This window comes from Maniola hyperantus, chromosome 13 (assembly GCF_902806685.2).
Source record: "Maniola hyperantus chromosome 13, iAphHyp1.2, whole genome shotgun sequence".
NCBI classification, from domain to species: domain Eukaryota; kingdom Metazoa; phylum Arthropoda; class Insecta; order Lepidoptera; family Nymphalidae; genus Maniola; species Maniola hyperantus.
In genome coordinates, this window is record NC_048548.1 from 2,715,411 (window position 1) to 2,743,301 (window position 27,891).

The 27,891-nt window shown below is 40.8% G+C and overlaps 1 protein-coding gene across 4 annotated transcripts; it reads left to right on the top strand.

Moving 5' to 3' along the window:
• The first annotated feature begins 551 nt into the window (after window positions 1-551).
• On the top strand, window positions 552-27,798 carry l(2)k05819 (transmembrane protein 94-like protein l(2)k05819). Of its 4 annotated transcripts, none has more exons than XM_069502767.1 (27): window positions 552-792; window positions 990-1,246; window positions 3,564-3,671; window positions 4,795-4,943; window positions 5,345-5,497; window positions 6,971-7,179; window positions 7,856-8,075; window positions 8,602-8,805; window positions 9,463-9,647; window positions 10,346-10,469; window positions 10,821-10,955; window positions 12,409-12,554; window positions 13,190-13,320; window positions 13,408-13,484; window positions 13,729-13,928; window positions 16,792-16,893; window positions 19,451-19,583; window positions 20,068-20,232; window positions 20,792-20,920; window positions 21,291-21,370; window positions 21,666-21,789; window positions 23,341-23,463; window positions 23,834-23,998; window positions 24,458-24,740; window positions 25,614-25,707; window positions 25,963-26,139; window positions 27,546-27,798. In XM_069502767.1, exons 1-27 carry the CDS (start codon window positions 686-688, stop codon window positions 27,616-27,618), a joined length of 4,053 nt encoding a protein of 1,350 aa, XP_069358868.1. In that variant the 5' UTR covers window positions 552-685; the 3' UTR covers window positions 27,619-27,798. The 4 variants fall into 4 exon arrangements, with proteins under 4 accessions (XP_069358868.1, XP_034830499.1, XP_069358867.1 ...); XM_034974608.2 differs by lacking the exon at window positions 27,546-27,798 and adding an exon at window positions 21,912-21,962 and having other exon boundaries at window positions 617-799; window positions 25,963-26,158; XM_069502766.1 differs by lacking the exon at window positions 27,546-27,798 and having other exon boundaries at window positions 617-799; window positions 25,963-26,158.
• Window positions 27,799-27,891: the final 93 nt, after the last annotated feature.

The window sequence follows — 27,891 nt, forward strand, 5'->3', positions numbered from 1 at the left end:
AGTGACGTTGTGAGTGACGAACGTAGTAAATAAATAAATAAATAAAAATCTTTTTTATTCGAATAAACTTTTACAAGTACTTACGAATAGTCTGATGCATCTACCACTGGTTCGGAATTCCTTTCTTACCGAGAAGAACCAGCAAGAAACTCGGCGGTTGCTCTTTTCAAATATTTGATATAGGTACAAGATAGGTAGGTAGTGTGTGTAGTAGTGTATTTTGCCGGACAGCTCGTGAAGTTCCAGCGAGAAGAACAAGAAAGAGGGTAGTTCGCTACTGCCCTTGACAGCTCGAACTTCATCTCTCGCAGCACCGCAGTCCCGTCGTGACTATGACCCGTGCAATTGGGTTGAAATATCGACAAATAAAAACAAAAACTTAATCGTGGTATGGTACCCGTTAACTATATACATTAAAATATGTTGATTATTCTTTATTGATTGCATTGCATAAACTTAAAAATTAAGAAGATTTATTCCCGAACGAATGAAAACCATAGATTAAAACCGACACAGTTGTCAAAGTATCTGTGATGTCAATGTGATGTCAATGCCAAAGCCAAGCCAAGCCAATGGTTTCAAATTTCAATTTCAAAATTTTTCATATACAAATGTTTTTATTTTAAAATATCCCTTAATTATTTTTAAATAAATTTGTTTAAATATGTGAATACTGTTTTATATAATGGAAGACAACATTCAGCATGAAAAGGGATACACGACAAAGGCTGCTTTAATAAAATTAAGAGATGACATTCGTACTGTTATTAAAGAACATAAACAAAAAAAATCGTATGGGGTAATGTATTTATTTTCAACTATTAACTATAACATATCAACTAAAAAATCCGTGTAATAATCGGACAGGTACCTACTGATCTTTTTTGTATTACAAATAAAATTTAAATGACATAAATAAGTAGGTGCCTAAAATTATAACAGAAAATTTACAATTTCAAACATTTTTAAATTGTCATGAATTATTTTAGACTTGGCATTATCCGCAACATCATATCACTGAAATCAGAGAGAGTGCTACTATCAGGAATAGCATACACTGTCATTATAATTAATATAATATGTTTGATACTCACATATCTGGTGGGAGGAACTCTATTGGCACAAGGATATCTACTATGGGAGGCTTTATTTTTATTCATCCTACTCGTAATCAACATAGTCGTAGCAATAAATGAAGAATACCTGTATAGGAATGAAATACCACATCGGGTTAAGAAGGTACTAGGTGAGAAAAATATGTTTTATTTACTAGTACAGTGGAAACTCGATTAACCGGACTAATTGTTGTCGTTAGGGATTCGGATAATCGAAAATCCGGATAATCAAATGTATTGTGGCGGTTACCACAATAGAAACTAGATGGCGCTGTTCAATCGATGACGTAGTCCCGAACAAATGTACCGCCGATAGCAATCGCACTAACGGAGTTTTCTGCAATCTGGACTATATATAGAAGTTTCAAGACATAACCGTCGGCCCAGCTGGCGCTACCGAGCACAACCAACCGCTCGGTGGGAGATCTCCCCTTTGGTACGGTCGAGCCTGCACACCGCTCCCGTACATTGGTGACCCCGACGTGATCAAGAATGGTCGCACACCTCAACAACCGACGAAATCAAGAATGGTCGCACACTACAACAGCCGACGTCATCGAAGATAAACCGCACACCGCCGCACTCCGCACTGGCGCATACGTGATCAAGGGTGATCGCATACATCGCAACACCTTTGGATCACACACCGCAAGCCCGACGTCTCCTCCAAACTCCAAGTCTACAAGCAGCAACAGCAAGCACATCGAGGCCTGTAAGACGGATGTAGCCACAGCTTCGGGGCACAATGGCCCTGCACTCCATCACCAGCTACAAGCGTCCTGGTCTACCGCTTCTCTGGTTGGTTAGCAGCCATTGCCCTTCCTTCACACGCCTTCACGCTACAACGCCACCTCTCTTCACTGCTTCACACTACGCGTTCGTCTCGGAGGGGAGTGATGTGGCGGTTACCACAATAGAAACTAGATGGCGCTGTTCAATCGATGACGTAGTCCCGAACAAATGTACCGCCGATAGCAATCGCACTAACGGAGTTTTCTGCAATCTGGACTATATATAGAAGTTTCAAGACATAACCGTCGGGCCAGCTGGCGCTACCGAGCACAACCAACCGCTCGGTGGGAGATCTCCCCTTTGGTACGGTTGAGCCTGCACACCGCTCCCGTACAGTATGAAGAAAAGCGGGTTTGTGCATATTATGTAGTTCACTATAAGAGTATTTTCAATTTTCAAAGTAAGATAACTATACCATGTAGGATATCATATGAAAGGGCTTTGCCTGTACATTCTAAAGCAGATTTTATTTATTTTTATGCATAATAGTTTTTGATTTATCGTACAAAATGGTGGAAAAAATACCTGAGGATGGAATCCACGGTGCGCGAGTCTTACTCGCACTTGGCCGAACAATTTTCGGTTGGTATTCCGGATAATCGCGAATCCGTATAACCGAGGGCCGGATAATCGAGTTTCTACTGTAGCTGATGCCCATCATTTTGTCCATCTGGATTTAGGTTGCTTAAAAATTTAGTTCATTTTCTGGTATACAAGATCATGTCTGTTGGATGCAAACTATCTTTGCATCAAATTTTGGCAAGATTAGTGAAATTGCCTAATTAATAGTGTTATGTACCTGTTTTATACAATACAATAATTTAATTAGTGAGAAGGTTGAGCTGTGAAAAGGAGACAAACACATTTTCGCAATATGGATCTTAGGATTTTAATGTTATAACATTATGGGGCTTAGCACCAAGGTTTGCAATCCAATTTTGATATTTATCATGGGATTGAATCTTAAAAGAAAGAAAGAAAGAAAATTTGGTAATCCTAACTTTCACCGAGGTTTTAAGTTAAAACCTCAATGAAAGTTAGGATTACCAAATTGCTATTAACTACTATTGTAATTATTTATTGTTATGATTGTCTGAATTTAAGTTACTCTAATATCCAACTGTGCATTACCTTTTTTTTTTAACTGTTTATTGAAACATTATTGAACTACCAACAGAATCATACAAAAAAAATACATTATTCAAATCCTAGGTGCAAAGTTATTATATGATTCAAATTATAGGCGTCTACAGCATGCAGACAGATAAGTCATGCATAAGAACTACCAGCTTATGAAAGAAATTAAAAAAAAAAAACATAAATAGAGGATCAGCCTAAAGGTGATCGCATAAAGGTGATCGCAATCTACTGTGCTAGGTCTGCATGATCCCTTGTATTTTAATCTGAACATTCTATGCACAGACTACTGTATTTGATTACTTTGACTTGAATGTGAATATTGGGGCCGATTCTCTTGTACACAATCTATAAACTAAACTTAACAGGTCTAAATCTAGTGCTATCCTTTTCCGCATGCAACATTATGAAAGGGATAGCAATAAATTTAGATGTATCATTTTAGTTTAGTTTAGAGATTGTGTACAACGGAGTTAGCCACATTTTTGAACTATAGGTAATATTTATTTCTTTTAACAGAGACTCTAGATCAAGCCATTGAAAAATGTCTATGGAAAGAACATCATTATCCACACTTATGCGCTCCTTTCTCGCCCTGTGTGATACTACAATGGACGTACAGAGATGGTATGCCGTTTTTGTTTTTATTTACAACTAGCTTATGTCAGAAACTTTGTCTGCATAGACTACACCAATTTCAAACCCCTATTTTACCCCTTTAGGCTTTGAATTTTCAAAAATCCTTTTTTAGCAGATGTCTACATTATAATAGCTATCTGCAATCTGCATGCTAAATTTCAGGCAATAGTTTGAGCTGTACGTTGATAGAACAGTCAGACAGCTAAAAGGAAAACTTTCATATTTTAGGTCCTTACACATTAAGTTGGCGTTTTGTAAGGGAGGAACATAAAGTTGATTTTTATTTTAAATATAATATACTAGATGATGCCCGCGACTACGTCCTCGTAGATTTAAGTTTTCAAAAATCCCGTGGGAACTCTTTGAATTTTCGGGATAAAAAGTAGTCTACGTCCTTCCCCGGCATGCAAGCTATCGCTGCGTACCAAATTTCGTCAAAATCGGTTGAACAGATGGGCCGTGAAAGGCTAGCAGACAGACAGAGACACACTTTCGCATTTATAATATTAGGATGGATTTATTTATTCAAATTATGTACGTACCATTCCTATCTATCCACTTTTACCATCTCATAGGTAGTTCATTGATCCCTTTACTAAAAAAAACATTCGGATGAGAATCAATAAAATCTTTGAATGCGCTTTAGACTGCCCCATCGGATTTGATTTTTTTCCCTTGCATGAAGTTATCTAAATTTCGAAAAAATGGTAATCTGTTGAAGCAAGCTCCAGGGAGTACGGTGGATGTCTTAGACATTCCAATTGGAGCTCCTCTAATTTGGTAGCCGTCTGTTGTGCAGTGTGTGGTCTAGCGTTGTCTTGAAGCAGCAGTGGCCTAGAGCGATTGACCAGCCTCGGTCGTTTAGCAGTTAGTTGACGAGGTCGCGAGCATAAGGTAGTTCAACATAATAATTTATATTAACACTGATCAGTCCCAGTTGCAAAATTGTATTTTCAAATCGCCGTTTTCAGTATTTGTCGCCCTCAAGTTTTCGCACATTTCAGTATTTCAGTACTTAAAAATCAGTTTTCTTGAAACCTAAAATTCAAATTTAATTTCACTTGTTATACATGCCTTTTTAAATAATTTTGATTTTTATACTTTACTTTAGGTGTCATAGTAAATCTCCCCTGGGCGCTGTTGGTGGAAGGGGACATAATCGTGCTCCGACCGGGCCAGGAAGTTCCGGGACATTGTCAGGGTCTGCAGCCAGGGGATCCAGAATTATTCTTTGGGCAGATTTTTTTATCTGGATCACAGGTAAAAACTATTCACTTTCGGGCACATTTTTCAAACGCCTAATAAATGTATAACTGAAGAAAAAGGGCCATTTTAACAGATTTTTCCAATATAAAAATGTTAAAATATTTTTATGCCTCATACAAAGATTTATTTGACAGTTAAAAAATCGGCCCTTTACTCACTATAGTAAAGTATTAATAATTTAAAAAAAAATCTTTTATACATACCTTGTCCTGACAATAACGAAGACAGCAAAAAAGAATTATCGAATTTGTTGCTGTCCTTTGGAAGTTATGGGCGTACATACATTTCGGCGAATCATTTTATTTATATAGAGAGATAGAAATAGATGTACTATTGGTCCAGTATTTATAAGAGTACCTAGTCAGGTGTTATATTTGGTACTTTATCTTTTACAGTCAAAAGAGCATTTCAGCGCGCCGCGCGTGCGCACACCGCACCCCAATGAGGCCTATAAAATGTGCGAAACGCCTTACTTGAACAACTTGAAACTGGCCCTCGGCCAGGCCACAGCTAGACCTGTGACCGTGTTCGAGAAACAGAGGTACTTGGTGAGTCTATGTCTTACTATTTGTTCGTGATTTTGTTGATGACATTAGGGCGGATGCCTGGAGCTGGTGTTGAAAGCTCCTTTTTGGGTTGTGAAATTGGTTTAATTGTACTGATTTTACATAAAATGGTATCGGTATATTAAAATTAAAGATACGTCTGTTCGCACCGGTGTTGGGCAACGGAGACGCGCATATATGCAGTTTTCTTGTAGAGCACGTTTCGCTGACGAAGGAATCGAAGAGGTCAGTCAGCGTAACAGGGTATGGTTCAACAGTACTTGTCGCAAGAGTAATATTTGTTTGGTATTTTCTTCACACCATCCCACCATCACACCTCAGATAAAACCATAATAACCAGGGAATAATATGTCGGTGTATCATAGTGCACAGTTGTATCTTTTGCTTAAGGGCTTATTCCACCTTCCTAAATATGACGTCCTAAATGGTATAGTTACCGTCAAACTAGCCAACTTTGCCACTCAATGATACTTTGCCCAAAAAGCAATTTATAAAAATTGATGAGGGCAATGGCACCGATTCCGTTGTCTTTCTCTAAACGACCTCCCTGGCGCAGTGGTGAGCGCTGTGGTCTTAATAGTGGGAGGTCCCGGGTTCGATTCCTGGCAGGGGTTTGGAATTTTATAATTTCTAAATTTCTGGTCTGGTCTGGTAGGAGGCTTCGGCCGTGGTTAGTTACCACCCTACCGGCAAAGCCGTGCCGCCAAGCGATTTAGCGTTCCGGTACGATGCCGTGTAGAAACCAAAAGGGTATGGGTTTAATAAAAACTGCCATACCCCTTCCAGGTTAGCCCGCTATCATCACTTACCATCAGGTGAGATTGCAGTCAAGGGCTAACTTGTATCTGTTAAAAAATCTGTCTGAATAAAAAAAAAAAAACTAAATTTAGAGTATCTGCATCCTTTTCTTTTTAAAATGAACTTTAAATTTAAAGACTAAATTTTAGTGCACGCACGTAAATTTTACTATCATTGAGTGGCAAAGTTGGCTAGTTTGACGGTAACTACACCATTTAGGACGTCTTATTTAGGAAGGTGGAATAAGCCCTTCAGTGGGTTGCATCAGTCAGGACTATTCATCCTCACAGTGCATCTAAGTATCGGTGCATGGATGTTATTGTGAAAGTTCGAGATGCGTTACGTACTTATGTGATTCGTGGGATACGATGGGACTATGTTATTAAAGCGTCATGCACACCCCATCTTACAAGTTTTAGGTTATGAGAATGATTCGGGAACTAATCTTAAACCAATGAACCAAAAGCTTAACTTGCTATAATCCGCTGAAACAGGTCGAATCTGTATGATGCAACATGCAGCATGCGAAATGCACCGCCCGCCCTCCCACTGCTAACCATGTAGGAAAAAGCAGCCACCAGGCAAGCAATACGCACCATCACCACGCAGCACCACACAAATCCCAAACACACTCTTTAGTCTTAAACCTTCTCACAGTGCACGGTGAAGATTCTAGAAGGCATAGTGCTGCCGGTGGCGGTGTCGCTGGTGCTGGCGGCGAGCGCGGCGCGCCACGTGGCCCGCCTGCCTGGCGCGCCGCACTGGAGCGAGGTGTACTTGCTGCAGCCGGCGGCGGCGTCCGTGCCGCTGCTGCAGATATTCTTCCCCCTCGCCTGGGTGACGCTCAACTGCTACGGGCTGGCGAGGTGAGTGTGCGTCACGACAAACGTCGCGGTGTCCTTGATGTTGGAGACATTCGAATTGAAGCTGTGTGTTTTTACGTATGATATTATGATTTATTTATTCATTTGCTTTCATGGTTACATGAAGCCCCGTTAGGGCATTGTAAAGTTAGGTACATTAACAATACATACATGCTAAATATATAATTATTATACAATTACATGCAAACTATGTGTTACATTATTTTATAATAGATTTTATCATTTAATTAAGTTTGTTATAATGTCAATTAGTTTCTTCTTTGTTAATAATTTAGTAATATTAAGTAGGTACAAGTATGTTAATATAAAATAGTTTCGATTATCAGTAAGAATGTCATATTAAACTTAAATTGACAGGTTATGGTAAGTACAACATTATACCATTTGTGACGCACTGCTTGTAGCTGCCTAGCGGTTGACGCCAGCAAATGCTAGCCTAAACAGTAGGTCAAAACCGGCATTAGTCATTATTACGTGTGCGTGCCAATTGGATACTAAGGGTGAAATCTATAGAGCGCACTCTGACTTAAGACGGAGTTATAAACAGACAGAGCTATATCTCTCACATAAATCTGTTTCGTTTTAACTCAATCTTAAGTCTGAGCAAAGTCAAAGTGCACTCTATAGATCTCAGCCTCAGTAAATAAAATGATTACAGGTTTAAACTATTGTCGGAAACGCGTCAAATATACACCCGTCCCAAATCCTGTTCCATATCCGAGGAAGCGACCGACCCGCTCATACAAGCGCTGAGCGAATCCAACCTCAAAGTGGACAGCTTGCGATCTCTGGGCAAGACCTTCTGGAACATTCTCCTCGGTAGAGAGGACATGGTCGCGAGAACTGCCAATATTGTTCACGTTTTGGGCTCCTTGTCGGTAAGTTGGCTTAGAATCTCTACTAATATCACAGTAAGGATATGATAATATTGCAGAGCAATCTTGCGGTAAGGAGCGACCTGAACTGTCCTAAGTAGTTGTGGTCCTATGTTGATGGATTTTTTGGCGCAGACTGCAATCTCACCTGGTGGTAAGTGATGATGCAGTCTAAGATGGAAGTGGGCTAACCTGGAAGCAGTATGACAATTATTTAACATAAATATTTAACAAACCTAAATCCTCGCAGACTAAGTCCCGAGTATCATCTAGTAAATAATAATATACAGTACGCGCCCAAAAGTGATGAACATCGATCTTTAGAAGAAGATAGCAAATTTGTAGAGCACTGTCGGTCGTTGAAACCGACAAAGCGTCATATGGGTATGAGTGACAGAGACAACGCTCTACAAAAATAAAATGTCAATCTAAAAGTCCATGTTCATCACTTTCGGCCGCGTTCTGTAAGAAAGTTCCATTATGAAAATATCATTCTCAGTATGGCATTATAAAGGTATCCCATTTACAGGCTCTCTGCTGTGTGGATAAAAAGGGCATTTTATCGTGGCCCAATCCAACCGCGGAGAAAGTATTCTTTCTGCGCAATTCGAGCCCCACTTCGCAAAATTCCAGCAAAACCAGCCTCGTGGACTCAATGGGACACCAGAGCCAAAGCAACCTCGACCAAATTGGCGACACCAAACCGAATCCCGAACCATCTACTATCGTTGAGGTAATACTTATTGAATTGCGGAAAGTTAACAATTATAGTCGGGGAGCAAATTCCAATAAAATGAATGCTCACGTGTATTATACAACTTTTTCAATACATTTGTGAATTGTGAGTTTATATTATTAAGTTTATATTATTTATTAACAAAATGGTGATATAGCTATTGAGGTGTTCTTGGAATAATTTTTTCTTGTTTTAGAAATTTCATTTCAACATGCTGAAAATACGTTCTTGGAGATTGATTATGCGGTTTTATTACTGCTGTTCTGTAACATGAACATAATATAAATGCTCAATTTTTTGTCCTTAAGTCACGCCGCAACGGATCATCGGATCGATTGCAAGGACCATTTAAAGACTGACTTTTTATCCTGGGAAAAGAAAGAATCTCCACGGGATTTTTCGAAATAACTGGGACTTATGTCCACGCAGACGAAATTGCGGCGTACGGCTTTGTATGCTAAATATATATTTTTTTTAAAGAAATGTTAAATAACTAATATTCCCCATTTCTCTCCAACTAAGCGTCAAGCTTGTGCTAGGAGTAGGTACGACAATAGTGCAACGGGCGGGGTTTGAACCGTCGACCTTTCGGCGGTTTTCGGTCCACTCCTTTACCCGTTGAGCTATTGAGGCTCTAAACTTCTAACTTTGCAGGTGCTGGATCTAACCCACGACCAAAACGCGCCGTTCCGCGTGGAGTTTGACGAACAAAGATGGCGCACGCACCTCGCGCGTTTGAAACCCTTGGGTCTCGCTGCGTTGCTCAACACGTGTGCGGAGGCTCCGAGGCACACTTACGCGCACTTCTGCGCACACCTCACATGCGAGGCTCACTACAGGTATAAAACATATTCGAAATGAAATTCTTTCTTTTATCTTTCAAGAGTCTGGGTTCCAGCATTTTTGTGAATAGTTTTATAGTATAATAAAATAGTTAATATAATAATTCTTTGTTTGATTTATGCGTAAAATAATTATTTATATTATTTTAGATTTCACAAAATTGAAATTTAGTTAGATTTGACTACCTAAATTCACGCGGACGAAGTCGCGGCCACCATCTAGTCTATATATATAAAAAGGAAAAGGTGACTGACTGACTGACTGACTGACTGACTGACTGACTGACTGACTGACTGACTGACTGACTGATCTATCAACGCACAGCTCAAACTATTGGAAGGATCTGGCTGAAATTTGGCATGCAGATAGCTATTATGACGTAGGCATCCGCTAAGAAAGGATTTTTGAAAATTCAACTCCTAAGGGGGTGAAATAGGGTTTTGAAATTTTGTAGTCCACGCGAAGTCGCGAGCATAAGCTAGTTAACAATAATTCTCTACGCTTGTGTTAATTTATCATACATTTCCTATTTAGCATGAGGAGTATGCTATTTTGAAAATGTAAGACTATTTTATACATAATATGAAAACCCCAAGTTTTTGACTAAAACCTTTCTTATCCCGCCATCTGAAAATGGACTAAACTTTTACAGAAAATACATATCATGTATGTAACTATTCTGTCTTTGTTTCAGTGAAGATCTAGTGCCTGTAACGAATCGAAGATGTCTTTGCGAATTGGCAAAACAAATTGGATTCACTGATACCGTCACTAATTCATATAATGTACAAGAATGTTTGGCTGTCTTCAGACATTTGGTGAGTGTTTTTTAACTTTTTCTTACTCAGCATGTATCCGGCATTTTGTCTAAGGTCCGACGTCATTATTTTAAACCAATTTGATCGGCTACAAATTTTCGCGTAGATTGCGCGTTGACGCAATTCATTTGCGCCATATTGCAGAACATAGCTATCTTAGCAGGTCCCATTGGCTTGTGCCCTCGCTTAGGGATTAAATTCGAGTGAAAAGACGATCCACTGCCGCTTCTTTGATCCGTGGATTTGGTTGTAGCAAGTGTGGACGTAATTTATACGTACGGACTGTTCTCCATATTTACTCTGCTATAGACGTCCAGGCTTGAATCAGTATTTCGATTATGATGCTTCCAGCAAGCAGATACAATACGGCGGGAGACGCGCTTCGTGCGCTCGCTGCACCTGAGCACGCGCGTCAAGGTGCCGCTCCCGCACATGCTGGCAGTTCTCGTGAAGGAGCACTCCAACCAGCTGCAGATGCTGACGCAGGTAAAACCACTCGTGCAGCAAGCAGACACGCTTCGTGCGCTCGCTGCACCTGAGAACCAAGATGATACCCAAGAGTATTTATAAAGGTCATAAGCACACAAATCAACTCGGAAAGGAATCGTCACTGTATCAACTCGAGCCGTCCAGTATTCTTTGTATGAAACTCCTTACTGCAACGCACACTAATCGGATTCGTTTCGCAATCGCCTCGCCTCGGGAGAAGCTCACGAACCACTTGCAGTTCCCGCGCCTACAGGCGGGTACAGATTGCTGTAACGTAACACGCAATGAAAGAATTTACCGTCCACATTGTCGCAATGTATCATGCAATGTAACAAAATTCCCATAGTGTGGACGCCTTGCGCGCACGAACCGTGCACAGTACGCGCACGAGTTGAAATGCTTTCAACTCGTGCGCGCCGCGATCCGCCATTTGTCGGTTTTTCGCCGAACACAAAGGGGCGCGCAGCGCGCACAAAGATGCGAGTACGTACGTGCTCAGATCATGCGCACGCTGCGTCCACACTTATGAAATGCTCCTTTCATGTTACATTGCATGTCACGTTACAGCAGTCTGTACCCGGCTTACGGCTCATCGTCCTCGCACTGTCTCTCCATACGTCGGTTCTTCCACGATTGCCTGTGTGCGGTAGTCGCCTAGCCGTAGCCGATGTACCGGAGCTGCTGATCCGCTTTTACGTTAGGGTGATGCCTGGTTGACGGCGAGGCGCAAGGCAAAAGTGATATGTGTTTCCGAGTTGATATGTGTGCTGTCACCTTAAAGAGCATTCTAGGCGGATACGGCAGTTTTCTCAACAATACAGTGACTAATAGCTGCCATTGAGAAAACTCTCACAACAGTGCATATTATTTGCAGAGGAATAAAATTATTGGTGACTTAGGTCATAGGTGTCAATCATGTATCAATTGTACCTATTACGTGCGCCTCACGCTTCCCGTCTTAAATCTTACAAATTTATTCTCACAGCACGTGTTATTTAAATTGTTTGGAATTATTTTGTCGAACCCTTATCCAGATAAATATCCGACCCTGGCTATTCCGAGCCGACTATGTGACTTTTTGACGACCTCGCTGGCGCAGTGGTAAGCACTGTAGTCTTATTAGTGGGAGGTCCCGGGTTCGATTCCTGGCCAGGGGTTTGGAATTTTATAATTTCTTAATTTATGGTCTTGTCTGGTGGGAGGCTTTGGCCGTAGCTAGTTACCACCCTAGCGGCAAAGCCGTGTCGCCAAGCGATTTATCGTTCCGGTACGATGCCGTTTAGAAACCAAAGGTACATGGCTTTAGTAAAAACTGCCATTAGACTGCATCATCACTTACCAATGAGTGAGAATGAGTGAGTGGTGAGATTGCAGTCAAGGGCTAACTAATATGTGAATTTAAAAAAAAAAACTCAGAAGTCGTTTAATCAGACAACTCGCATCGATGTAGGGCACGGCAGACATAATCCTGGACTCGTGCGTGGACTACTGGAACGGCAGCGACCTCACGCCGATATCGCCGTCGGATCGCAAGAAGATCATCGACTTCTACCAGCGGAACTCTCTCACGGCCTACTGTACTGCCTTCGCTTACAAGTGAGTTGTTTTTGTTTTTTATTTAGGGCCAAAATATAACATTGCGAAGCGACTAGAAAATCTACTAGCGCAAACGCTTTGTGAAAATTTGTGACATGATTCGCGTTACAAGACCATTCATTTATCCTAATATAATAAATGTGAACGTTTGGATGTTTGTTACTCCTTCACGCCGCAATGGCTGAACTAATTTGGCTGGAAATGGTGATAGTTTATACCCTGCTGCTCGATTGCGGTAGAATGACACCTACACTGTCACGATCGTAATCAACTCTGATTGGTTGACGCTCGCTCACTATTGGCTACAATGCATTGTTGCAACAAGAATCCCACAAATTCAGCCAATCAGAAGAATTGAGATTGTAATAATGATTGATGCCGGTTTTACAAAATCGACCTACAGAATTAACACATAGACTACTTTTCTTCCGAAAAAACAAAGAGAGAGGTTTGGCTATTTCAAATGCTTATGCCTCAAATTAACCCATAGGTTCCTTTTTATCCCGGAAAATAAAAAACTTAGCATGTCAGATACATTAGCTCTGTCTTGTTTTAAAAGGTAAGTGAGCAAAATCAAAGTACCCTCTATAGATATTAGTCTAATTATGTTTAAGAACTTCTATATAATATTTTAGGCCTTTGACCCGTGGCATATCTTCGGCTCTGGCACAGCAATACTTGGAGCTGCCGGCAGATAGTCGCTCTCTGTACGCCCCACACTCGAGCCAATGGCCTGACGCGCCCGCACTGCACTTTCACTCTACAGGTAACGTAAAAATACTATTCTTCTAATATTTTATTACTTCTCTTCTTTTTAAGTCCTTTATTTAAGAATTTAAACTGTTCCTTGCAGATTCTTTGCTATTCAACGAAATAACGGATGACGACGTCAGTGACGCTGACGGATATTTTGACATGCAGTGCAATCAGGTGATGCGCTTAAACTATTGCAAAGTAGATTTTCTGACGTCTTATTTCATTTCCGTGTCGGTTTAACCCACTTACAAGGTTGGCTCCATTGCTTTGTCAGGATTTATTCCTTAGTCTAACGATCTAAGGGTATTTATTGTGAGAAGCACAATGGTGCCAACATGACGGCAAGGGACAAATTATAGTGAAGGTACTCTGGATACACACTTATTTTTTTTTCAAATTTTGTAACAATCTTCTGTAGGTATTTATAGGAATGGTGACAATGCAGTACCAGGCGCAAAGCGACATGGTGGAGTTGATTGAGCGCCTCGAGCGCGCTTGCATTCGCTTCGTACACTTCAGCAAGGAGAACGAACTGCGCTCGCGCGTCTTCAGCGAGAAGATGGGCTTGGAGTCCGGCTGGAACTGCCACATCTCGCTCATGAGCGACCGCCCTGGCAGGTATGACTCGAGACAGTGTGACAACGTAGTACCAGGTTCCCAGCGATATGTGGAGTTTATTGAGCGCTTCGAGCATTCGTCTTCACCGAGAAGATAGGCTTGGAGTCCGGCTGGAACTGCCACATCGCTCATGAGCGACTGGCCTCGCAGGTATGACTCGACACAGTGTGACTACGCAGTACCAGGTGTCAAGTAACACGGTGGAGTTGTTCGAGCGCCTTAAGCGGTCATCTTTAGCGAGAAGATGGACTTGGGAGTCCGGCTGGAGCGACCGGTCTGGCAGGTATGACTCGTTACAGCATGACGTAGCAGTACCAGACGCCAAGCGACATGGTAGTTGATCGAGTGAGAGAATATCAAAGTTGAAGATACTTACGACGTCAGGAGGTCGGCGCTATCATGAGTCATGAGGTCATCTCTTCGATGCCATACATTCGACCGAATCTGGCACACACATTTTCAATGTACATCTTACGGCTCTTGCCCTCGAGCGTTATCACTCAGCTTTGTCCCATTCTAGCGTCTCTTTATGATAACACCCTAAATGTAAAATTGACGTATACAAATTTTTTCTTTTAATTTATTTTCAAGTCGATCTTTGATATTAGTTTACAGTTCTCAATATCAAATTGAAGTATTGAAACGATTCTGCTACTAAACTGGTGTTAACATTGGTTGTATGTACTTTGGTGTTTTTAATTCATTGCCAATTTTTTGGCTATTTTTTTGTCGGCTTATTTGACTAACCAAAGTTATCGGTGTGATCAACGATTAAAACTTTAAGCTCTGGTCAAACGCAACGCGCGGCGACAGCGACATGTAACACGTTGTGATACGTTCAGTATGATCTGATGCAGTGACTCAAGCAATGCTTATCAAATAAGCATCTGCTAGAGAGTTGTAATATAACTTTATGAAATGCGTTATACTAAGGATCGCAAGACAGTAGCGCGTATTCGTAAGTGCCGTGTACAGTTCCTTGTATTAAAAATTCTAAAGGTGATGGTTCATTTTTTGTTCATTTCTGTCTTTCATTCGGCATCCTTCGCTCGAAATCAAAAATTTACGTGGAATGAAAACAAAATGAAGCAATCACTCGAATGAACATGATATCACCTTAACATCTATTTTGTTGACGCTGCCCGCGCCCGTTACCTGTGACCAGGGCTTTATTAAATGAAAGTCTATTTGTGTTGTCTGTAACATGCACTCATTCACAATATGTAACACGGTACATACTTTTGAATAATTTCTTCATTTTAATTTGGATGAATGTCATTTAAAATCTCTTCCTAATTTGTATGGATGTTACTTATAAATGTGTAAATGTGAATTTCCAATGTCTCTCTGTGTTAGATAACAATAATCTTATCATTGTAACCTTATTGTAACATAATCCTTTCTTCAACAGGGTTAGATCTTTTTATCTTACTTTTATTTATTGCGAATTGATATTATTTCTTTGCAAAAAATTGCTGCAATGCTAATTTATGACAAAAATTATGTGAATTTTCGTGTAAAACAAATGACAATAGAAAAATATGTACTTGTCAAATTAAAAAAAATTGCGAATCGAGAAATCGACTAGCTGAAAATAAATTGTTTATATTCGACTTATGATAGTGCTATTGCATGACCTTCCGCAAGAACTAGTAGTTTCTCCTTGGTATCTATCCTAAGTTGAAATGTTGCCGTATATTTTATTTCTTTCAAAACTTCGAATTTAAAGTGCATACATAGAAAATCTTCTAACGATAGACAGCTTGTAGAATTTATTAATAAGCAGGATATATTTCGTTTTAGCTATTTCGTAAATGCTGAAACTGAACTTTGTTAGCTTAAAATTTTCTGCTGTCCATACATCAAACGTCAAAAAACTGTTGCTTAATATTTGAGCTCTTAAATATAATTCGACGCGTCAGTACGGCTTGCACACGACTTAACATGCCATTAGGTTCAATTTACATTGACAACGTAACAAATCGTATTTTTGAAAAATCGTTTTATCATATTGACTTTTGTAAAGCACTAATTTGTACCGAGAAAAAAATTAGTGGGAGTTCGCGGGCATTTCATTTGAGCAAGGTGTTTTACGTGGTGGGGATAGAAGTCAATATGCTAAGTAATATTTAGAAATTCGCTTCGATTCGCTGTCATTGTAAATTGAGCCTTAGCGGTAGCATAGAGCAGAACGACACGCGACAGAAACAAATAAATGATTGGTGTAACGTAAAAAGACCTTGCTGTATTTTCGTATAGTATGAAGCAAAAGGTTAATTGACGAATCAATTCATGGTCTAAGATACCCACGCCGTCCGCAGGGATCATTGATGGCGGGGATATATAAACTGTTCACTGGGCAGTTTTAAAGTCAGTTTCATTTGTCTCAGCTCAGCCGTTTACGTCATAGATACTTGGCCAAAGGTACATTTGTTTCTTCGCGCCACTTTGCCCAATGCATCGCTAAAAATGGTCTTCCTCGCAGAAGCGGCCGCTATAATGGCGGTACACAGTACAGACATAACAGAAACAGATCTTAAAGAGAGGGGTCCCTTGGTGCGTATAAGGCTGGCTGCATATTATCAGAAAACGTCTGTCAGAAAAAATTCGGACGTGCATACATTTTGTACTAGACACCGCAAATATAATGCAGACTGTCAGAATTTTGGCCGATCAGATGTACTGTTAGTCCCGGAACTAAGTTTTTTGTAGCTACAATTCTCACTTTTATACTGGTTTTAATTGAATCTCTTACTTTAATTGCGAACCTTTGCGTGTATGGCGGCGGCCGTTCGTACGCACCAAGGAACCCAGCAGTCGTGGTCAGGCGGTCAGACCGATAGTCAGTCAGTATTGTGTTTAGCAAGCCGAGCTCGCCGCTGTCGTCCCAGACGCTGGGCCGCGAGCGCGGCAACACGGCGTCGCAACTCACTAGGCCCGACACGGGTGACGTCACTACCTATAGGTGCGTCATTGCCTTCTCTTTCACTAGCTTCATTTATAATATCGACCACATTATATGTATTATAAAGGCTTACACTATGACACGCTAGTGGTGGTGGTGAACAAATATGAACCTCGAGAATACACACCAATATGGCATATTTTAATAATATTATAGTTTTTTTTTCCTCTACATACTTCAGGGAAATTTCTAATTTAAGTCTAAAATACATAACAAAAATTACGGAATGGACAAACTCTCTGGGTATACGCCCTGAGCGGCTTTGACCGCTAGGCCTCCCTTATTCGTCAGTGCTGAAATTACAGATATTTGCATCTATTATGCCAGTTCAAGCGACTAGTAACTATCGTGAAGACATGTTATAGAATCAAGATCCATATCAATTAATGCGTTATCGTGGTAGAAGCGAAAGTGAAGAATATTTTGCGACGCCAGCTAAGCTTTGACTAAGTTAATACAAGTATAGCTGCAATTCACGGTGGATTTTTAGTAATGAGTGCTATACAGGGTTGGCAATTAGACCCCTATTTCTTTCTAACTTATATTAATGACAAATAGTATGTAAATATTAACAGTGTCGTGGTGTAAACCTTCAAGCTTAATTGATATTTTGTAAACTATAGGCAAGGGTGTCCTTAGTTCAGTTAATCAACCGATCTAGTTTTTTTGTTAGAAAACTTTTTAGAAGCTGGTCCAACGAAACCAAAATTTAAATTATGTACGTTTTTTTAATTTTCCAAATTGTGCTTGCGTGTGTTTCTAATATGATAAGACTGTAATGATAACACAAAATACCAATAAAGCTTGTGCTAGCTAATCAGCTGCTTCCTAACCTAGTGCGGATTCATGACAATTAATAATAACGGAAAGACTGGCCATCAAAAGTAGAGCTGTACTGATAGCTTATTTTTACAGATAGAAAAAACTGCACGAAATAACATCAAATCTTAATAGGCATGATTGAAAAGTCACATTTGATATTGTAAGAATAAGTTATTTGTTGGTAATGGTTGATGAACAATATTTTGTAGAGTTGGGCTCCAAACAACGCAAAAGAAATAAGTTTGAACAGGTCTACTTTTGTTTGCGAACTCCATAAATCATAAAAAGGCTAATGTTTTCTATGATAAAACATAACATAAAGTTATTTTAACCAAAAATTATGTTAAAAAAATTTGCCAGTAATAGCAATCGGGAACTGAGAATAACTTTTTTTTACATTTAGCGATTCTCGCGACATGCGTACTCGGCTGGGAACAGTTTTGTATGACGAACAGACTTAACGGCTGTTGCGTGAGAATTGCTAATTGTCAAAAATAAAGTATGGAAATTGTAATAGGCGCAGTACAGGCCGTTCACTATAACTTGTCCCTTCCCGTCATATTTACATAATAATAAACTCTAAGTTCTAAGAAATAAAGAAAACAAAGCAATGGTGCGAACATGATGGCAAGGGATACGTTATAGTGAACGGTCTGTAACTGGCGAATAGTCTTGAAACATAATATCCATTGCTTGCATAATCATCAAGAAAAAGTACATGTATTTTTTGGCATGTTAAGCTTGTTTTTACATTTATTCATTATGAAAATATTGGCTCACGCACGAAATATTTAGATATATTATGTTGATCGAAATCGATTGCATTTTCATTTGTGTTTTGTAATCCCCTGTTCATTTTTTTAATTAAAACACTCCACGTCACAAAATTGTTTACAAATTTCGATTTCACACAAAATAAGACCCCAATTACACGCGTATTAACACTGCACGTATTTTGCAGGAGAAATCTATACTGAATACGTAATGGCGCATGTGGCTTATCGAACCGCTGGACAAAATAACGTGTGAATGCTTCTAGTGTATTGTGCCACTATACGTATTCGGTAAGACGTATTCTGCAAAATATGTGCGGTTCAAATACCGTATGATCGGGGTATAAAGGTGCAAACAAATTGCTTCTTGTGACACGCCACGACTCTGGCGCAATCCGGCGTGGCTGTCGACTAAAACGCTAAGGCGTTAAGGCGCATCAGAAGTAAATCAGTAGCCAATGTCCATGTCTTCATTATAAAATACTCGTATAAGATTCCGATCGCCTTCTTTTGGATGACGATACATTGCCCAATATGTTTGCACCTTTTAGATTATTATTGAACTAAAGATTGAGATTCCTTGGTGCGTTGACGCAGCGGATACATGCAACGTACAAATTCAGAAATCATATACTACTGAAGGTTCTGCGTAACATCATATTTAGGTACGTTTCCAATGAACCAAAACGTAGAAGTGTTTTCGACCAATCGAAAAATATATTTTCTTTCTTCCTTTCACATTACATTATATTTACATGACGAGATAATTTTATCACTTACACATTATTGTTAGATAGCAATAACCTGATTGGTCTATTGAACACGTCTACACTCTGCTCTACTTAATTAAAAATGCCCTCTATCGCTGCGGTTAACGTACGAACCGTGTATACGTTGCGTTCAACCGCACCAAAGAAGGAGTTGCAAACGTCAAATATAAAATATCTTTTACGAATATCTAGCGGGAATATTTCGTCGTCAAAAGCTCTGTCGATGTCAGCGCCTGGGGCGATCAACTTGGTACATACCACTGTCAAGTTTAACGATGAAATTAAGAAGACCCGCCATTCGCTTACCACGCATCAGGGATTGAAGGTAATTTCTAATTAAGCTTTTGTACATAGCGTATATTACGATTCAAACGTAAATGCGCCCCTGAAGTTTGCGCACGACGTTGCGCAGAAGACACATTTTGGGTGTCCGTGTTAGCGGTGAGGGTAACAGCGCACGTCTCGCAACTTCACGCAGACGCATTTAAGTTTGAATCGTACTGTACTTAGCTACCCTGTTTTTAGCATGATTTAAGAATTGCTTCACTTAGTAAAAAGTTTAATATTAACTTCTCGATAGGCGTGACTTTTGTAGCTACTTTAGCAATCTACTTAGTGCTATAATATTATGATTATGTGAAGAATCTAAGAATAAAAATAAAATAAACTTTACTAAGCTTCAAAATATTCGAGACATCCTGTACATTTTTATAGATGACATATTATTTCTATAATAGTCAACAAAAGTTTATAGAAGTGTGTAACCCCAAAAAGCTTAAAGAGCAAGCCAGCTTTCCCCTACCTTGCAGCTTCAGCGCGGCAGTGTGGCCACGAGCCAAGCGTCCACGGACTCCCTGCTGCACGACGACGCGCCGGACACGGCAGATTCGCCACCGGACGCATGCCGCTCCCTGTCCTGCCTGACGGACTCAACCGACCACTCCGCGCCGCTCAACTTCGACATGAGCAACCGGGTCCGTACTCACTGTAGCTTTAGCGCGGCGGTGTGGCCACGAGCCAAGCGTCCACGGACTTCCTGCTGCACGACGACGTGCCGGACACGGCGGATTCGCCGCCGGACGCATGCCGCTCCCTGTCCTGCCTCACGGACTCTACCGACCACTCTGCGTTGCTCAACTTCGACATGAGCAACCGGGTCCATGCCTACTCACTGTAGCGCGGCACTGTGGCCACGAGCCAAGCGTCCACAGCACAGCATTCCCTGCTGCAAAAAAAAAACTTTTTTACCATTGTTAACTTTACTACCATTATTTTAAACAAAATGCAACTTTTTGCTTCTTCCCCTACCAAGTTAAATAATAATATTCCAACTATCACGTCATATCACTATAAATAATATATTTCTGCCAACTTCTGGCGGTCGATATACATATAACCCCTTATTCCGTCTTGCCCCTTTCAACCTGCAGGATTGCTCTGTCTAACCGTCGCCATCGATCGACTGTACGAAGCTCTTTAGGTTGTCCTTGTTATGTGCTCAAAGAAAATGATATTAAAATAAAATGTGTGCAGGCGAAACTCCCGCGCGGCATCGAGAACATTCGGCCTCACATCGAGCAAGTTGACAACGTGCCACTTCTCGTCTCCCTGTTCACGGATTGCACCGCGAACTCCGTGCATCGAATGATACAGATTATGCAGGTACCACACAAAAGCCCTTGCGGCATTGGAGATAGACTTTAACACTGAAATCATAAAATTCTAGGGGATATGAAATTCTATTGACTGCGCATGCTGCCTGATCCAAACTCGCGCAGTGTTTTGACTGTACATGTGCGTCACACTGGCATACACAAGCGCGTGTGTGCGTGATGTTATGAGTGAAACTAATACTGTAGTTCCGTTCAGGGGCTGTCAACGCTCTGTTCATATAAGCGATAGGGTGTTCCGTAGTATATAGTTTTAGAGCATATTCATACAGACAATATTCAGGGCTTAGGGACGTTTGATAAAAAGTTGCAGATTTAACTAGTAGGCACCTCCCTATTAGCTATTTTTGTATGTATTCCAGGATTATGGCGAAGTGGTCTGCGTGATGGGCTCTGCAGCAAATTGCCAGAACATGGAGGTATTCATGCAGGCTGATGCCAGGTAAATGTTTATGCTCTAACACACATACACACACTGAAACACACGCAGAAACTCGCAAAACTAGCACGTATGAGTTGTTTTTATCATCTACGGAAAGGAGTGGTTTCCACGATACCGATAGTAATCCTTGTATGGAATTTATCATACCTACTTAACCATTATTGTAATTTTTATATTAAGGAGATTTTTATCCATTAACAAAAAAGAAAAACAGTTTAATAATGAAAATTTGACACAAAAAGAAAGGAAAAATGTCTACTTATTTAAATTTTGTTTCATATTATTGTAATAACAGCATAGCAGTGGAGCCCCTATACCCAGTGTTGTGTCAAAAGATGCCTCCCTACCAAGTGCCACAAACTTGCATCGGACCCATCGACCTAGCGCGGTCACTCAATTCTGTGCCCTGCTCCTTGTCGGTAAGAATCATTATCGCTTGACAGATCACAAATTGCTTACAAATTAATACCTGCTAATACCCTGCAGACATATTATATTTAAAATGTATAATCTATAAATGCTTTTGCACGCTTCCCTAAAGCTGAAAAGTAAATGGCAAACTCAGCCGTACGCCAACTATTGCAATACCGAGGTAAGTGAAAAAAAAAATTTATTTATTATAATCTCATACAAATTAATTAATAATAGCTGTTTGCGCAGGGACTGAAAGCAGTAGAAAAATAATGGTATTCAGCCGTTAAAATTAACCGTTATGTCAATCCTTTTCAGTCACACCGTCATTTAATTCTGGTACTGAAAAACAAGATAAATGAACAAAATACCGGATAATTTCATTCGTATTGCTTAGGTAACAACCTTTATAGATCGATCGACAGTCGATAGTCGAGATGTTTGATTTTTTTATCGCAGCCAGTGCCATGCAAACTGCATGTAATATAACGGTTAATTAACCGAATTCAAATATTGATACCCTTATCCATTGATATCGGAACATACCGGTATGACGTCATATCACTAAATAGGGACCGTATCATATTTTTCCAGTAATTCAGTCCCTATGTTTGCGATAGAATATTACGAGAATATCTAAAATTCGATGATATTTTTATTGCATTTCTTCATAATAGGCTTCACGCTTTGCCTTTATCTTTTATTTATAAAATAAAATTTGAAAACTAATAAGATAAAAAGATTTTTACGGTTTCTTTATAATAACACTAGGTGATGATGGATTCGTTTCTTAAAAATCTCGTGAGGACCCTTTGATTTTCTAGGACAAAAAGTAGCCTATATCCTTTCCTGGGATACAAGCTATCTCTTTACCAACTTTTGTCAAATACAGATAATGAAATAATACAGGCCGTGAAAAGCTAGCAGACAGATAGACGGACAGACACACTTTCGCATTTATGGCATTAAGTACGTATGCTGTTCTGTTCCGTATGAAATAGCGGTCAAAATCAAACAACGGCTTTAGGCTGCTTTTCATCAGAGATATGCTATCCTCTGGTGCTATGGATGTGTGATATCCACCAATCATTTTCATTACTGCACATACAGCATTGGTGGGATAGGTTCAACGAAGCTATGTTTTTATTTGGAGGGATGGATGTGCTACGGATGAAAGCTACGGATGCGTGAGTGGTATAGCCCCGTGCTCTATCTACCTTCGATGCGTCGCTTAGCTCTAATCGCGCATCTTACCCGCTCCGCTACGCCGTTTAGCATTAGTGGAACGGTCACATAGTTTCGTAGCTTAGCTTTGACTTCACAGCATAGCTGCATAGCAAATCTCTGGTGGAAAAGCAGCCTCAATAAAACTATAAAATACAGACTGTTCACTATAATTTGTCCCTTGCCGTCATGTTCGCACTATCCCTTTTATATAGGGTTTATTATTGTGTGAATTGCAATAATGCCAACATGACGGCAAGGGCCAAGTTATAGTAAGCGTTTTGTAGGCATATAGGGATGCTGAACGATCCTATAATTTGTACGTTTCGCGTCAGATGGCGCGCGCCGCGGACGTGTCTCTGTTCGCGCTGATCACGATGTCGCGCCACTTCACCATGTGTCTGTGGAACACCACCCAGTTCTGGATCTGCAGCGCCTGCTTCCTATCACTGATACAGGTAAAATGATACACCACTGCTTTTTAATTACAAAAAAAGGCAAATACAGAAAAGGTTTATTATTTAAAACTAGATGATGTCTACGACTTTGCGTGGATTAAGGTTTTTAAAAATTCCGGGGAGACATTTTGATTTTCTGGGATAAAAAGTATCTGATGTTTGTCTTCAGTATGCATGTGAGTGCGGTGCTGGCCAGCGCGGTAGGCAAAAGACTAGCGCGCTGGCTAAAGAAGCGAGCAGGTCTAATGGTGGCGAAAATGCCACTATGTCCTGCTCGCTTCCTTGGTTCATAATAATAACGTCGTGTGTCAGGTGTAACGGGCGCCGTTCACCTTCAGCTTCTAATAGTGTCATTATCGTCGCGTGTCAGGTGGTGTCGGTGATGTGCTTCGGCGTGGGCGCGCTCACGGTGGGCGGCGCGGCGTGGGGCGCGCTGGTGGGCGCGGTGCTGGCCAGCGCGCTGGGCTTCGCGCCGCCGCCCTCCGCTCTCATGCTGCGCGCCGCCACCAGACCCGCTCTCTCTTTCAGCCCTAGGGTGAGTACTACGTGGCTCTGCCGCATAATAAACTAGTTGGTGTCTGCGACTTCGTGTGGATTTACATTTTTGAAATTCCGTGGCAACTCTGATTTTCCGGGATAAAAAGGAGCCTGTATCCCACTCTGGGATGTAAGCTATTCCTGTACCAAATAGATGAAGTCCGCGAATTCACCCATATGGATTACCCAAATTCCGTGGGAACTCTTTGATTTTCTGGCCTACATCCGTCCCCAGGGCGCTGGAGCTATCTCTGTACTGATTTTGTCAAGATCAATTTAACAAATGGGCCGTGAAAAGCTGGCAGACAGACATACTTTCGCATTTATAATATTAGTACATACGAAATTAAAAACCTTGCGCTATTGGTCGCAAAGATGACAAGACAAACCTTTATTGATTTACGTGCCACTTTTTCTAAATAAATATTTAATGCGTCCATCACACACCAACCAACAGATGGCGCTGTTCATATTCTGGTGCTACGCGTGCAAGTTCCTACCCTCAGTGATATCGATCCTACTTCTCCACGGCCTCACACTGAGGAGTTTCTGCGAGCAAATAGCTGACTTCACCAACTCCACCTCGTGCTGGCTTATATACCCAGTGAATGTTGGCAACTCCTGTGTGGGCTCGAGCCAGGACCTGTCTCTGAAGAGCTGGCAGGGATGGGGAGATGAGTTCTACGACGGATTGTATTTGGCGCAGCATATTACACTGGCGTTGGTCACTTTGCATTTAAGTGAGTAGTTTGATACTTCACATTTTATTCTTACCAGATCGAAATGTTGTACAGATTTACCAAAACTTACTTTATTGATGTACATTTTTAGCTCTGTAATATCTAAATTAGCGTTATAACACTGTTTTAACGATAGACCTAAATATGAAAAGGCGTTGGTATACAACGTAAGGGCGTTTGTGTACTCATCCATGAAATTACGGATTCCGTAAAAATACGAATCGAATGAGTACGTATTTGTATGACGGCCACTTCGAAGAATTACGGATACGAACCGAATACGTATGAGTGCACAAAAGCCATAAGGCTGAGTGAAGATTCGGTACATAAAGAACTTTTGACATGGCAAGATTTTAAGATGACAACAATATAGTCCTGCCATTTTAGTCGAGTTGAAACTTTGTGTACCAGAGCAAATAGCGTGGTAAATCTAAATATCAGAGATTTAAGCTTATTTCACACTAGCTTATGCTCGGAACTTCGTCCGCGTGGACTACAGAAAATTCAAACCCCTATTTCACCCCCTTATATGTTGAATTTTCAAAAATCATTTCTTAGCGGATGCCTACTTCATAATAGCTATCTGCATGCCAAATTTCAGCAAAATCTGTCCAGTAGTTTGAGCTGTGCGTTGATAGATCAGTCAGTCAATCACCTTTTCCTTTTATATATATAGACTACGGGATATAAATTATTATATTATAGTCCAATATTGGCATGAATAGTGATTCCCAAAATTCGTACCAATGTTTAGAGCTAAAAATTGGTATGAATATTGGGAACGCCGATATTGACCGGACTATATTATATAATTCATATCCCGTCGTTTGAAATAAGTTTAATATTTCATACTAATCAACGTTGTTTTTGCAGTTATAATATCGCTGTCGTTCGTGCATAGACACTCCTCGATATGGCAGAGGAGGTTTTGGTCTAACAGAGTTTGGTCCACGAGAGTGGTGCTATTGTGAGTATACCTTTTTACCCGACTGCGAAACCCAAAAGGAGAGGGGAGGATGTTTCCGTTCCCATGTCGGATCGTAACTATTTAACGGCTTAAACGATTTTGATAAAAGATTCGTCTTGATTGATACAGGCTACCTTTTTTTTTGAAAAATTCAGTATGGCGTCTGCATGGTGCCATTTTTTTTTTATTTTTTAACTTTTAATTCGTTTTTTGGTAGTCGTGATTTTTATTTTTTAAATGACGAATTGTTTTCAGAATAATAATCCAGGGCGTAGCGAGCGGCTTGCTGCTTCGCGGTACGTACGGGGCTTGCGACGCGTGGGGCGCGTGCGCACTGCGGTACAGGCCGCCGGGCGCGCTCAGCGGGGCGTATGCCGCCTCCCTGCTGCTCGTGTTCCTGCTCAACGAGCTCATCAAGTGGCAGGAGATCAAGTGAGTGTACTAATAATAACAATCCACGGCATACCGAGCGGCTTGCTGCTTCGCGGTACGTACGGGGCTTGCGACGCGTGGGGCGCGTGCGCACTGCGGTACAGGCCGCCGGGCGCGCTCAGCGGGGCGTATGCCGCCTCCCTGCTGCTCGTGTTCCTGCTCAACGAGCTCATCAAGTGGCAGGAGATCAAGTGAGTGTACTAATAATAACAATCCACGGCATACCGAGCGGCTTGCTGCTTCGCGGTACGTACGGGGCTTGCGACGCGTGGGGCGCGTGCGCACTGCGGTACAGGCCGCCGGGCGCGCTCAGCGGGGCGTATGCCGCCTCCCTGCTGCTCGTGTTCCTGCTCAACGAGCTCATCAAGTGGCAGGAGATCAAGTGAGTGTACTAAGGGCTTGTTCAGGAAGATGCGGCGCGTCTAGCGTCTAATGAAACATATTATGCTAATGTATGAGTTCATTTAAAAACGTATTTACTCGTACATACGTTTTGTTTGATATCTATACTCTATCCACGGAAAGAAGTTAGTATAGCGCTCTCTCTGTTAGGCAGGTACGTTATCCAATACAAACGACGAGAGCCAAAAATCTCAGTGGGCATTAATTTTGACCAATCACAAATGAAACTAGGTTTGCGAATGTTTTTGAAAATATTTTCGAATTGAATTTCGAATGTCTTTTCTCAAAATGAGTTGTTGTGCTGAGTTTGTTGTGGGCTCTTCTCAGACCTGGGTGCGTTCGCAACCCTCGTAGCTTTAGTTTTAAGTTAACGAAATTAAAATTATAGCCACTATCGTACTTTGAATAAATGAATCGAATTGAAGACTGTTGTTCCTATGCACCGCACAACGCCCTATATCTTCATAAGCAGACTATAGGACCACACTTTGCCTTTCTTAAAATAAATGATATTTAATTTCAATGAACCAAAAGCTTAGTTTGCTGTAATCCGCTGAAACAGGTCGAATCTGTATGATGCAACATGCGAAATGCTCCGTCCGCCCTCCCACTGCTAACCATGCAGGAAAAGCAGCCACCAGTCAAGCAATACGCACCACCACCACGCAGTACCACACAAATCCCAAAAATGAGGATGCTCCGGTGTCGGGGCGAAACTTGCGTCGAGTGTATTTTGGGATTTGTGTGGTGCTGCGTGGTGGTGGTGCGTATTGCTTGACTGGTGGCTGCTTTTCCTGCATGGTTAGCAGTGGGAGGGCGGGCGGTGCATTTCGCATGCTGCATGTTGCATCATACAGATTCGACCTGTTTCAGCGGATTACAACAAATTAAGCTTTTGGTTCATTGTATATCATGGACTTCCGCAAAGTAACGCCTGCTTCTATACAACATGTTTAATTTCATTTTTATAAATGGTGTGTTGATATTTTATTACTTATTTGCAGGGCTGACGCGCGCAACCAAAGAAGGGCCCGCTTGGATTTCGGAACAAAACTAGGAATGAATTCGCCATTTTAGGTATCGCTTAGGTATGTCTAGTCAATTACGCTTTAGTAGAATATTATAAACACTAACGAACGGTTTCTAATTAGTTTTAAGCAAATGTACTTTTTTGTACCTAACCAATATTTTGTACTTAATTTATTTTATTGAATAAGTTTCAGACATTGATTTTTTTAATAAAATATATTCTCTTAATATTTGTTTTATTTTTATGTTGTTGACCTTTGATACCCTTGGACAGTAGGTAGGTACATAAAAAAAATTGTTCCTATATGGTGAAAATAACAT